Raw genomic sequence first — 12,728 nt, 5'->3', positions numbered from 1 at the left:
TGGAGGCCGTATCTCCAGAAGGATATAAATACATTACAGACTGTACAAAGAAGGGCAACTAACATGGTGCATGGTCTACAGCACAAAACTTACCCGGAGAGACTGAAAGATCTTATTATGTATAGTTTGGAGCAGAGAAAGGAACGGGGGACATGATAGAAACTTTCATATATATCAAAGGTTATAACAAGGTGCAGGAGGGAAACATTCTACAAAGGAAGAGAAGTATTAGAACACGAGGACATGTACTGACACTGAGGGGAAGAGAAGTATTAGAACACGAGGACATGTACTGACACTGGGGGGGAAGAGAAGTATTAGAACACGAGGACATGTACTGACACTGGGGGGAAGAGAAGTATTAGAACACGAGGACATGTACTGACACTGGGGGGAAGAGAAGTATTAGAACACGAGGACATGTACTGACACTGGGGGGAAGAGAAGTATTAGAACACGAGGACATGTACTGACACTGGGGGGAAGAGAAGTATTAGAACACGAGGACATGTACTGACACTGGGGGGAAGAGAAGTATTAGAACACTAGGACATGCACTGACACTGGGGGGAAGAGAAGTATTAGAACACGAGGACATGTACTGACACTGGAGGGAAGAGAAGTATTAGAACACGAGGACATGTACTGACACTGGGGGGAAGAGAAGTATTAGAACACGAGGACATGTACTGACACTGGGGGGAAGAGAAGTATTAGAACACGAGGACATGTACTGACACTGGGGGGAAGAGAAGTATTAGAACACGAGGACATGTACTGACACTGGGGGGAAGAGAAGTATTAGAACACGAGGACATGTACTGACACTGGGGGGAAGAGAAGTATTAGAACACGAGGACATGTACTGACACTGGAGGGAAGAGAAGTATTAGAACACGAGGACATGTACTGACACTGGGGGGGAAGAGAAGTATTAGAACACGAGGACATGTACTGACACTGGGGGGAAGAGAAGTATTAGAACACGAGGACATGTACTGACACTGGGGGGAAGAGAAGTATTAGAACACGAGGACATGTACTGACACTGGGGGGAAGAGAAGTATTAGAACACGAGGACATGTACTGACACTGGGGGGGAAGAGAAGTATTAGAACACGAGGACATGTACTGACACTGGGGGAAGAGAAGTATTAGAACACGAGGACATGTATTGACACTGGGAGGAAGAGAAGTATTAGAACACGAGGACATGTACTGACACTAGGGGGAAGAGAAGTATTAGAACACGAGGACATGTACTGATACTGAGGGCAAGAGAAATATTAGAACACGAGGACATGTACTGACACTGGGGGGAAGAGAAGTATTAGAACACGAGGACATGTACTGACACTGGGGGGGTAGAGAAGTATTAGAACACGAGGACATGTACTGACACTGGGGGGAAGAGAAGTATTAGAACACGAGGACATGTACTGACACTGGGGGGAAGAGAAGTATTAGAACACGAGGACATGTACTGACACTGGGGGAAGTAGGTTCAGAGGAAATGTGAGGAATAATGACTTCACAGAAGGGGTAGTGGGTGGAATAGCCTCCATCAGAGGTGGTAGAGGGTAATACAGTACAGCAATTTAAACATGCTTGAGATAGACATAAGGATTACAAAGAACTAAGGATCAAATAGAGTTTGAAGTTCCCATAGGTTAAAAATTGGGCAGACTAGATGGTCCAAGTGATTCTTTTCTGCCGTCAAACTCTATGTTTATGTTTCTATGTGTTACTGGCTTGTTTAACTCCCAACGGTTTGTGTCTTTCAGGATGGGAATGACATGGTAGTGAAGGAAGTTCTAGCCGGGGATAGTGTACACAGCCTGCTCAGTATACTTGATGTCATCACGGTGAGTCCAGCTTTCCCTACGCATCAGGCCGGCCATTACACACTGCGCAACTACTAAACACATGTATATACATGAAGAAGAAATAAGTATTGATGTATTGTGTGAGATCAGCTGCTACAGACATGGACCTTTGTGCCGGTCATAGGTGTCGTCTATTAAATATTGACCATAGAAGTGGCTGATGGCCTAGAGATTATACCTAAAACACGATCAAAGTGTCAACCATGTTGCCTAGAACCTATACAGGCAATTTTTGACCAGCACAGTCAGAAATTAGTGTAATATGTACCTGGCAGTGGTATCTAAGTCCCAGGGCTCAGATCAGTGACAAATCTCTGGCATCTGCCTCTTATTCAGACCCAATTCGGCAACAAAACAAGTTTTCAGCCGCACCGCAGTGCGCTACCACGATGCAACGTTCCTGGGCTATGCTCTGCGGTTATAAAACTTTAGAACAGCAGATTCCCTTTTTTAGGACCCCAATACTGAGATGCTTTCTCAGCACACTGTCACGGCCCTGCTCTCTGTATTCTCAAGGCATCGGACCCAAGTATTCTGGAATTGAACAGGACTGCGTCAGGATGTTAAAGGCAGCCTAACATGTGTCCATCCAGGGAGACAAGTTGGTGTTGTCCATACCAGTCATTCAGATTCTGTACTTTTTTTTTTTTTTGTTTTTCTCCTTTAAGATCATCTAGGTGCAGTTATAGCAAATTGTGAACAATATAACATACATAAATTTTCAATCTCCCATTGCAACAAATACTGCTCACTGTCTGCAACAATCGCTCCTTAAACCAGAATGAGTGATCGGCTGTCAATCTATGAGTCACAATACCCGGCTGCAGATTCTGCAGAGTTCAGAAATATCTTTATACTCTCCACAATCTACTTTATTATTTTGTACACCAGGGATGTTTGTTGGCTATTTTTTTTTCATTCTGGAAATATGAAGTGAAATTGTGGAGGCAGAGAGCTGTGTTATTGCCGTTCCTGGCTGCATCAGACCGCTAGTTAAACAGCGATGTTTATTCCGTGAGGAATGAACCCCCTTTGCTCATTCGGCACTTTACTCCCTGCAAATCAGCAGATTATTTGTCTTGTGGAAAAATAATTTTTCTCAATTTCCCTGATGTCTCCTATATTAAATTGCAGTTTAAATATGGAATGTGCACATTGAGTGGAGAGAGAGACTGCATGATATTTACCTTTTGATTTGAGAAGTAGCCAATGGCTGCCTTGTAATTTTCTTAAGTCTCTTTTCATGCCATCTTCGGGCCACTTCTTGGGCAACGCTCGGATTGTGCAAGCAGAGGAACAGAAGGTTATAATGGTGGCAGAAGTGGGATACCCCTTATTATGTGGCTTGAAATATATATAATAGAATTTTTTTTTTTTTTTTTTTTTAATGCAGGGACATCCAGCTCCTTACAAGACTGTTTCATCCAGAGCCGCCACCGCATCCACCATCCTTCGGCTTCCGGCAAACGCCTTCCAAGATGTGTTTGCCAAATACCCCGAGACGCTTGTCAGGGTAGTACAGGTAATTGCCTGAGAATTTCATCCCAGTTCACGATTGTAGTATTAAAGTCACTCACAATGTGTTCATGTAGCCACTTATTTAATGGTAAGGTTCTTTTGCAAAATATGGTGGTGTTTTTTGGGAAGGGGGGGTTGTGTGTGTGTGTGTGTGTGTGTGTGTGTGTGTGTGTGTATGTGTATGTGTGTCTTTTGTTGTTGTTTGTGTGTGTTGTTTTTTTTTTGTTTTTTTTCTGCAATAAGTTCAGTTTACATATAATAGGGAGGCTACATACAGATCACATGGGATAATGATTGGCAGTCCCTTTTGCAGGTCACATGGGATAATGATTGGTAGTTCCTTCTGAAGGTCACATGGGGTAATGATTGGCAGTTCCTTCTGAAGGTCACATGGGGTAATGATTGCAGTTCCTTCTGAAGGTCACATGGGGTAATGATTGGCAGTCCCTTTTAAAGGTCACATGGGTTAATGATTGGCAGTCCCTTTTGAAGGTCACATGGGTTAATGATTGGCAGTCCCTTTTGAAGGTCACATGGGTTAATGATTGGCAGTCCCTTTTGCAGGTCACATGGGATAATGATTGGCAGTTCCTTCTGAAGGTCACATGGGTTAATGATTGGCAGTCCCTTTTGCAGGTCACATGGGATAATGATTGGCAGTCCCTTTTGCAGGTCACATGGGATAATGATTGGCAGTTCCTTCTGAAGGTCACATGGGGTAATGATTGGCAGTCCCTCTTGCAGGTCACGTGGGGTAATGATTGGCAGTTCCTTCTGAAGGTCACGTGGGGTAATGATTGGCAGTCCCTTTTGAAGGTCACGTGGGGTAATGATTGACGCCCACCATGAAGGTCACATGGGGTAATGATTGGCAGTCCTTTTTGATGGTCACATGGGACAAGCAATTGATTGGAAGATGACATGGAACGATGAAGGTGACATGGTGACATTGAACGATGCTCTGAGATGGGAGTGATATCTCTGGCATAGTGGGATAACTTGCATTATAGGAGGTCACATCACTTGTCCATTAACTTAACAAACATTTTCCATAACACGCCCGTCTAGAAATAACACTGACATGTAAGTCCACCGATTTACTAAGGATGATGTTTATATAACTCCATATCTCTCACTGCACGGTTCTTTCAATTCCTAAGTGTAGTACTTCCTCGTGGCCTGTAGGTGAACTAAGCAGAGCCGTGTAGTCTACATCTAGACATATTGTTAGGTAACTACATCTTGTAGCACCTCTCCCCCATTAGAATCTCTGATGAATTACATATTAGTATGTCCGATATTCCCAGGGACATTTACACTTTTGAGTCCGAGGTGGGTGTCTCTTTGTGTTAATGTTGGTGTATGTGTCACAGATATATAAACCAGTGTAATGACTGACATTAAACCCTTTCCTCCCGCAGATCCATCATGGTCAGGCTGCAGAGAGTGACGTTCCTGGCTCTTCACAACTACCTTGGTCTGACCACCGAGCTCTTTAACTCGGTACGTAGCCATTGTGTGTATGTGTGTACAGGGTGTTATTTGATCTTAGTTAAAGCTTTATACTGGATTATACACACAATGTGTCCACCACTGTAAAGCTGAGTTATTTATAGTATGAGTAGAGGGAGGTAACTTATAGTAGAATAAACCACTATCATTTATAAGAGCTGCCAGTATGGGAGACGGTCTCCGGTAACATGGTGGGCACACTGCTGGGTACGGAGACAGAACAAACGGAAACACTGGGCACATTCATGGTTAAATTCCCTGCATTATAAACCAGCCACGGTGTCCCTGAATGATCCGACTTGTGACTGAAGTGCGCTCTACCACTTGTTATTGCCCCATAGTTGAAGTAAAGGCTGCAAATGTCAACCATTTATCTCTCCTATCCGTGTCTCGCTTTTCTGGATATCTCTCCCGTGCTGGCTGTAAAAGTGAATGAACAACCAATTGCAGCTCCGCAAATGGACGTTGCGTCTGTCTGAACATATGTTCTCACGTCTCCCTTCTGCAATTCCACTTTCCCCCAACACCCATTATCACCGATGATAGGAAAGTTAGATTCTTTTTTCATCACTCACTGATCTGTTTCGTCGTCTACTTTGCTGTCTTCCAGGATTTGTAATCAAATTAACCCATTTTTGCCTCTGTGTTTTTTCTGTTTATTTTTGATAATCCCGCACTGTTTTCTGAAAGACATGATATTGGGGAAAATTTATAAAACCTATTCCCTCGGGTAACTGAAGACAATATTGTTTCTCTTTTATACTTTATGGGGCGATTTAATTTTCGCAGATGTTCCCTCGAAGCGAGGGGCACTCTGCGGCAATGTAACATTGCAGATTTTTCCTTGTACCCCCATAAAAAAGATTGCCTCCCACATTCTTGCACCCTATAATGTCCCAGCACCTGTGCATTGTAGTGAGCCTGTCCATGGTTGACCCACACCGTGATTGCTATGTTGGAGTACCCGCTGCCAGCCAAACTGGCCAGTGTCCCCCGGGATCCTAGTTGTAGCTGCCCCAGGTGAGTTTTGGTTTTGCTGTGTTACTGTAGTAACCATACAAAATATTAACCAACCTGCTTTGTGATCAGACAGCGATCAGAAACAAAGGCCACATACGTTACAGTCCAGTTGTTTTCTAATCAAATTGTTAAAGCTGTGAAATATGTGGGCGACTATGGCATAGTTGCCGACTTTGTGACTCTGTCTTCCGGGAGGACAGGTCACGTGACAGTGGTAGGAGGGGGCGACAGCCACGCCCCCACTGTAAAATGCCCAAATTGACGTCACCGAATAGCGGTGGTGGGGCTTAATGACGCATATAAGCCCCCGGTCCCCCCGATATTCAATGCCATGAATTTCGGCATTTTTTAGGATCCGGGAGGGTTGCCTACTCTTCCGGGAGTCCCGGGAGGACTCCCTGAAATTCGGGAGCCTCTGGAGAATAGGCAAGCATGGACTATGGGTCCAGTACAATCAAACATAGGTGTTAAAAATTATCAATAATCTGATATATTTGATGCAAGGAATTGTAGCTGATTTAGCAGTGTGCGTATTAAAATTGTACAATTAACATCTAAGTCCGGAGCAAAATTGTAATATGTACGAAGCGATCACTTGTTATGACTTGCGATCTTGGTAAATTAGTTTTATATAGATGAGAAACGATCATGTGTGCCTCAGTTGTGTAATTGGTGTGATTGCACAGAAATGCAATAGTTTGTTTGGAAATGAAAAAAAATAAAAAATGATGTGGATGTGACCAACTTTGAACAGGAGGTGGTGACCAGGGACACCCGAGCCCAGGGAGAAGGTTAGTAAAATAGAGGAACGGTGAGCGTTGACCGTCTGTTCTGGTTCATAACGTGTGGTGTTTTCTTTTGGTTTGCTAATACTTTCTGCCGTTGTTTTGAAATGGGTGAGTGTGCCTGAAACTCCTGACATTTGTCCTTGTGTTTTATTCTGCAGACCCCAAAATCCACCAGGTCTTCTGTAAACATTTAAATCTCACATTAAACTAGTACAGAGATGCCACGTAATTCACATGTCAGCCATGACATCCTTGATTAGTGTGGCGTAGTGGGGACAATCTCCATAGACTTCTGACATTGTTTTACCTAGTGGTAACACTTACACAGTCGTTTTCATGTAAGTAATTGGGCAGCGCTGGATTAGATTGGAAGTTTCTGCAGTAAGTATTGTATGCAATTCCCAGGAGAGCCAGGCAATCCCCTTGCTGTCGGTGGCCAGCCTGACTTCGGGTCCTGGAGGCAGTAAAGTGGTCCGAAAACAGATGTCCTGCGTCTCCATTGAAGAGGATAATGAAGAGAAGGGGGAGAAACCAACTGAACTTCAGCCAGACCAAGACCCCGGTATCTTGGGTAAGAGCAGACCTCCAAATATATATGTGAAATACAGTCCTGCTGTGTGGGAACTGGTTCTGAGGATCCAACAGAAAGACGTCTTATATATTAATGTCTTTTTTTTATTCCATCTAAGTGTAAATGTAAATGCATTTATTCTTTTTAACAGTTCTTAGCTGCGAAGGTTCGTTAGCCTGCAGTTGCATTGTCCTGTCACAGGGTGGAGCTGCAGCTCCTACATCAGAGACTGCTTGGCATGGAATGTCATATTGACTAGTGCAGGCCTGTCCGACCTGTGGCTCTCCAGGTGTTGTGAAACTACAAGCTCCAGCATGCTTTGCCAGCAGATAGCTGGCAAGGTATGCTGGGACTTGTAGTTTTAAAACACCCGGAGAGCCACAGCTTGGCCAGGCCTGGAATAGATGACGGTGCTTGAATGTAAACGTGTGCAAAGGGCTATTTAATAACATTCTAATAGATCTCCACAATGTTATTAAACTGGTTTAACCATAGTGTGGGGGGATTGTTATCTACCCTCTCTCCCACACTAGTGCACTGTTCAAACTGTATCAAAGGTATATTACAACTTGAAAAGATCCATTCTCCAAATCGCTTGTGGTGTAAACAAATAAACAGCAGACAAACATCCTTGTCCTTCAAATTTGACTTAACATTGTGACCACGAGAGCAAAACCTTTTCAAAACATGCAAAGAGACGTAGGTTCCGATTGGATGAGAGACTCCCTCATCGGATCCTTTAAGCATCTCTTCTTTGATGGTTCCGATACAAGTAAATGTTGCAGAAGAGCTTTATCTTCCGGGGGAGCAGGGGGTTACGAGAGAGGGGAACACCTGTTGTTGTACTAATCTGGGTGAAAGAGATTTGTGTAAACCCCCCCCCCCCCCCCCCCCCCCACACACAGCAGTGATTTAGCCATTATATGCTCCTAAATTATCTTATAATAACAGATAGACTTCTAATTCATGTTAAACAATGCTGAGTTATTTACATCCATGGTACAGCCCCAGACATTCATTCATAAAGTAATATTAAAGTACGGAGGTGTGAGGACAGGTGTTGTGACTGCGGTGTAAGCGAGACACTGAGATATTTATAGGGAAGAGGTGACAAATGTGCATCTCTGCAGCAACAAACGTGATCGTAGAACGTGCAGCGAGTGCGACAGGGGTGATGGGATGTGAGCGGAGGTGTGTTAGTGAACGCAAAGTGTGAAGACTGCTTTGTAGATGTGTGTATCACAATGAGTGCAATATCCCTATGCAGAGAATAACACAAAATATAACACTACATAGAGCGTAAGCTCTAAAACCGAGCAGGGCCCTCTGACCTAGTGTTCCATGATCTGTTACAGTAATATTTTCATACAGTTTCATGTGTTTATTGTACAGCACAATTGTAGGAATGAGACAATTTAATGGGCTATAAAAATAAATATATAGCTGTGTACAATTGTATTGATGGGTAGTTTGAAAAAAGACTCAAGTTCTATATTTTTCTTAATTCTGTCTTGATCCAGAATAAGACAACACATAGACCACCGAGCCAAGCAACACTCTGTTTCATTCTGCAGCAGATGTCATTTCCTTAATCGTATTGGATTTATCACTTTCATTTTCTGGACCAATCACCCAAATTGTTATATTTTTACCAAATGTCATCTTTTTCTACATTTAGACCCCAGCAAATTCGCTGCTACTGATGGCTCCGGCACAGGTCATCGTAGAAGTCGGTCGTCTTCAAGTCTAGTCGAAATGCCAGGTAAATAAGAGCGGCTGAAAGTCCATGGGGGTATATTTACTAAACGGCGGGTTCGAAAAAGTGGAGATGTTGCCCATAGCAACCAATCAGATTCTAGCTGTCATTTATTTAGTACATTCTACAAAATGACAGCTAGAATCTGATTGGCTGCTATAGGCAGTACCCAGCCTTACACTTGTGTAAGGCTGGGTAACACTACTTCATATTTAGGAAAATCTGTTTTTTTGCTCATGTTGTTGTCACACACACTAGTTCTTTGTCACCAGTGAAAAATAATAAACAACTATATATACAGTCTTCCATCTGTAGTACATGTGGCCTGTGCTTGATCCCCCGCGCAGCCAGTATGATAGGACCCATCAGCCACTTTGGACATTGACCGACCCTTGGCAAGAAAATCCAGTCAGTCAGTTGGCAGCCATTTTCCACCTCGCTCGTTTAATCCAGCCCGAGCCCCCCCCCCCCACCGACCCCGATCTGTTATGTGACTGACTTGCCGCCGCCTCCCCCTTTCAATGATTAATTAGAAAGCAGCTGATTTTTTTCTTTTCCAATCTCCCACTGTGCCTCCGCCCCAGAAACCCCTATTTATATCTGCCTGTGTTAGATTAATTAGCACTTCTCTGGCATTTAGCATGAGAGCAGCGTGTACCACCGCTCACAGTGATAACAACTATGGGATAGAATCATGACAGACACTTTCATTCCAGAATTGTCTTATGGAGTCTGTAGCTCAAAGATGGATTCTAGCCCCTGTGTGTTAAAGATCTATGTCACGGAGCATGCACACGTCAAGAGCGTGCGCACCATGTTTACTGTAAATATCCTGTCTCTCACTTTGAAAGACCTAAATTAATGACTAACATGAAATTTTAGATTATTTTTTTTTTTTTTTTTAAGTTAATGACTTCTATTAGCTTTTAAAGTGCACCTGTAGTTTAAACCCAGCGGGGAGCTGATCCAGTACTTGCTTTCTAACGATTGTCTAGGAACTAACGATGTCAATGATGAACGATATTGATGATCAGCTAGGAACAGGTGACATCGTCGAGGTACTTTGTGATCTAGGAACGTCCCAGGGAATTGAAATACTTCTTTCTTGTTAATATTGGTTCAATTGACAAAAGGACTCCCTTGTTTAATTGACTTTATGTTCATGAAGTTCATGTAGTTCATGTAGTTTTGGTACTAGTTGTTTATTGTTCTGTACTGTTATTCCCTGTACTGTCCATTGTTTGTACTGTGTTCAGCGCTACGGAAACCTTGTGGTGCCTTATAAATAAATAATAATAATAATAATGAAACAATTAAAATTACTATTGTGTTGTATGAATATGCCTCTGTTATGTTATGTTTTTAATTTGGATGCAGTAAAAAAAAACTAAAAAAAAAAGTGGCGCTCTTTAAACAATAACTCAGCATTTTGGGGCTTTTAATTTGAAGAGACCAGTGCCAGTCAGGAAGACCTGGTGACGTGAGTTACGTGGGGCGACGGAGGGGTACAGCACACTGAGCATACAGATTAAAGTAGATGATATCGCTGCTACTTCCCCTTCAGCCCCAATGACGTGGTCTGGGAAGGCTAAAGGCCAGAAATACTCCCGGTGGTTTTCAAGCCAGTCACTCTGAGGCCACAACTTGCCATAGGTGGCTGGGCTGTCAGACCGGCGAGGCCTCCTTACATTTTCAAAATGGCAGCCGTCATTGGGTGCAAGTATTTAGGGGACGTCTCTAGGAGACGCCTTCCTGAACGGTGCAGGACCTGACAGCACAGGGTCGTCTTTATCCAACAACTAGTTTTCCTGCAGTCTCCAGCTCGGTGTCTCCAGCGTCCTCTGCAGTTTTGTAGCCTGTCTTAGCGTCCTGCAGCCACCGACTGGGCCGGCCTCGGGCACCGCAGTGTCCATGTAGACTGACACCGGCTCTTTCAGACTAACCTCCAGCTCAACCAGACATCCTGGTTATTTCTGGTCTTGTGTGTTTTCTGGCTTCATCTCCTAACCCTTCTGGGTTTTTTTTTTTCTGGTACTCTATGAGCTGCAGGTCCAAGACCTTGATGGTGTGCACCTATGTCAGCGTTAAATGCCAGATCTGTGGGACAGTAGGACCCACTCTGCTCCACCCGCATTGCTACGCAGCTTTAGTTTGTACCTTGACGTACCAGTCCCTCACCCAGTCCTTGGTCTTTATCTTCTGCCATCCGACCCTGGTGGAAGACCTGGGGAAGGCTTGAACATGTCCTCCGGCCCATCACTGCCGCTAGGTTGTTAATTCAATCCGTCACCGACCTTTCCAGGAAGGTCCAGAGTGTGTAAGGCCCTGCATTCTGTTAAGTACAAGCCCCCCCCCTCCCAGTAATTAGACATCTGTGAATCGAACGCATTCATCCAGAATCCAACAACCCAGGATATCCCACCCAGCCAGGACAGCAGCGGCCAATGCTGTGGCGGCTCACAGGGTCCTGTTGCATCAAATCAAAATAAAATCTAAGTTATAAATCCAAAGTGTAGCCTCAGCGGGAGAGTGGGTTGTGATGGTAAAGTCCTCTATAACACAATTATTTTGTTTGCAGGAATTATAACTGTGCTCCTGCAATCTTTATAATGGAAATGTGTGTTGCTTTGTTTGTTATCTTCTATTTCTTAATTTCCAGGTAGCCCCAAAGCAGCCAAATCTGACATGGACATGGCATACGAGAGAGCACGGGTGAGCCTTACCCCCGACGACCCACCGCCGAGCCCGGTCATGAACAAGGTAGGCGCGTGTTCCTGTTCAGTCTTGTTGTCAGTACTGTGCAGTCAGCTGGAGTAGAAGACCGCTGGGAATGTGTAAATTGGGGCACAAAGTGAAGATGCTCTTTTGTTCTGTGTTGGATAAAATTGGAAATAATGAATGCTGAGCGGGCTAGCCCAGACTGGTCCTCTGCTCCATGTTACACAGTCATTTCTTACATTAATAGAATAAATCTTGTTTCCTAGCACCAACCAATGAGGTCTGCTCGCAGGGTTCCATGTTTACATGGAACGTTAATGGTTTCTTCTGTCATTCACACAGGGGACATCAGACCCTTTTAAGGGTCATCTAGACCTTTGTTTTGTGCAATGACACAACTGTGAAGTTTTGCCTCTTATTTCATCCAATAGCGTATCGTTACCAGGTGCACTTGGGCCAAAACCGTCGGCCCTGAGTTCATGTACACGCGCTCCCACGGGACGCAGGAATAACACGTCTATATGACCCTTATCTGCTTGAGAACGTACACCCAGCTCCCAGCGACACTTGGCTGCAAGCAGAGTAAATCCAGTACCTAATATAGATAACAGACAGTGGTGACAATAGAGACTGATGTCAAAGAAATGTTAAATAGCGACAATCTAGAAGAGAGCGAGCCGGCACTACGAGCGGCCTGCAGGGACCATTATCCTGACGTCAGTTTAGTATCAGGTTTTTCACATCTCTGCGGTTTCCTTAATGTGTAAAACCTCTGGAGATGCTGCCCAATATCTAAGTTATAAAGATCAGTCAGAGACCGAGATGAATCTGCCGCCTGACTGTATCTGAGAAACGTATTCTCTTGTGATCTAACTTCTCTGTGTATAGAAGTGACGCTGACACCAATAATCTGCTGGAGATCTCATAGCTAGAATCTGTTCTATGATGTCACTAATTAA

General features: G+C 43.9%; 1 protein-coding gene across 1 annotated transcript in view; it reads left to right on the top strand.

Moving 5' to 3' along the window:
* Nucleotides 1-12,728, top strand: part of PNPLA7 (patatin like domain 7, lysophospholipase) — a 112,726-nt gene that overhangs the window by 22,120 nt on the left and 77,878 nt on the right. The window contains exons 9-14 of the mRNA XM_075185421.1: nucleotides 1,785-1,865; nucleotides 3,280-3,410; nucleotides 4,829-4,907; nucleotides 7,130-7,295; nucleotides 8,974-9,057; nucleotides 11,711-11,811. Of these exons, the coding sequence (XP_075041522.1) occupies nucleotides 1,785-1,865; nucleotides 3,280-3,410; nucleotides 4,829-4,907; nucleotides 7,130-7,295; nucleotides 8,974-9,057; nucleotides 11,711-11,811 (642 nt within the window). The remainder of the gene's footprint in view (nucleotides 1-1,784; nucleotides 1,866-3,279; nucleotides 3,411-4,828; nucleotides 4,908-7,129; nucleotides 7,296-8,973; nucleotides 9,058-11,710; nucleotides 11,812-12,728) is intronic.

Source organism: Mixophyes fleayi, chromosome 9, assembly GCF_038048845.1.
Source record: "Mixophyes fleayi isolate aMixFle1 chromosome 9, aMixFle1.hap1, whole genome shotgun sequence".
Taxonomy (NCBI): Eukaryota; Metazoa; Chordata; class Amphibia; order Anura; family Limnodynastidae; genus Mixophyes; species Mixophyes fleayi.
This window is presented reverse-complemented; position numbering and strand designations above follow the sequence as displayed.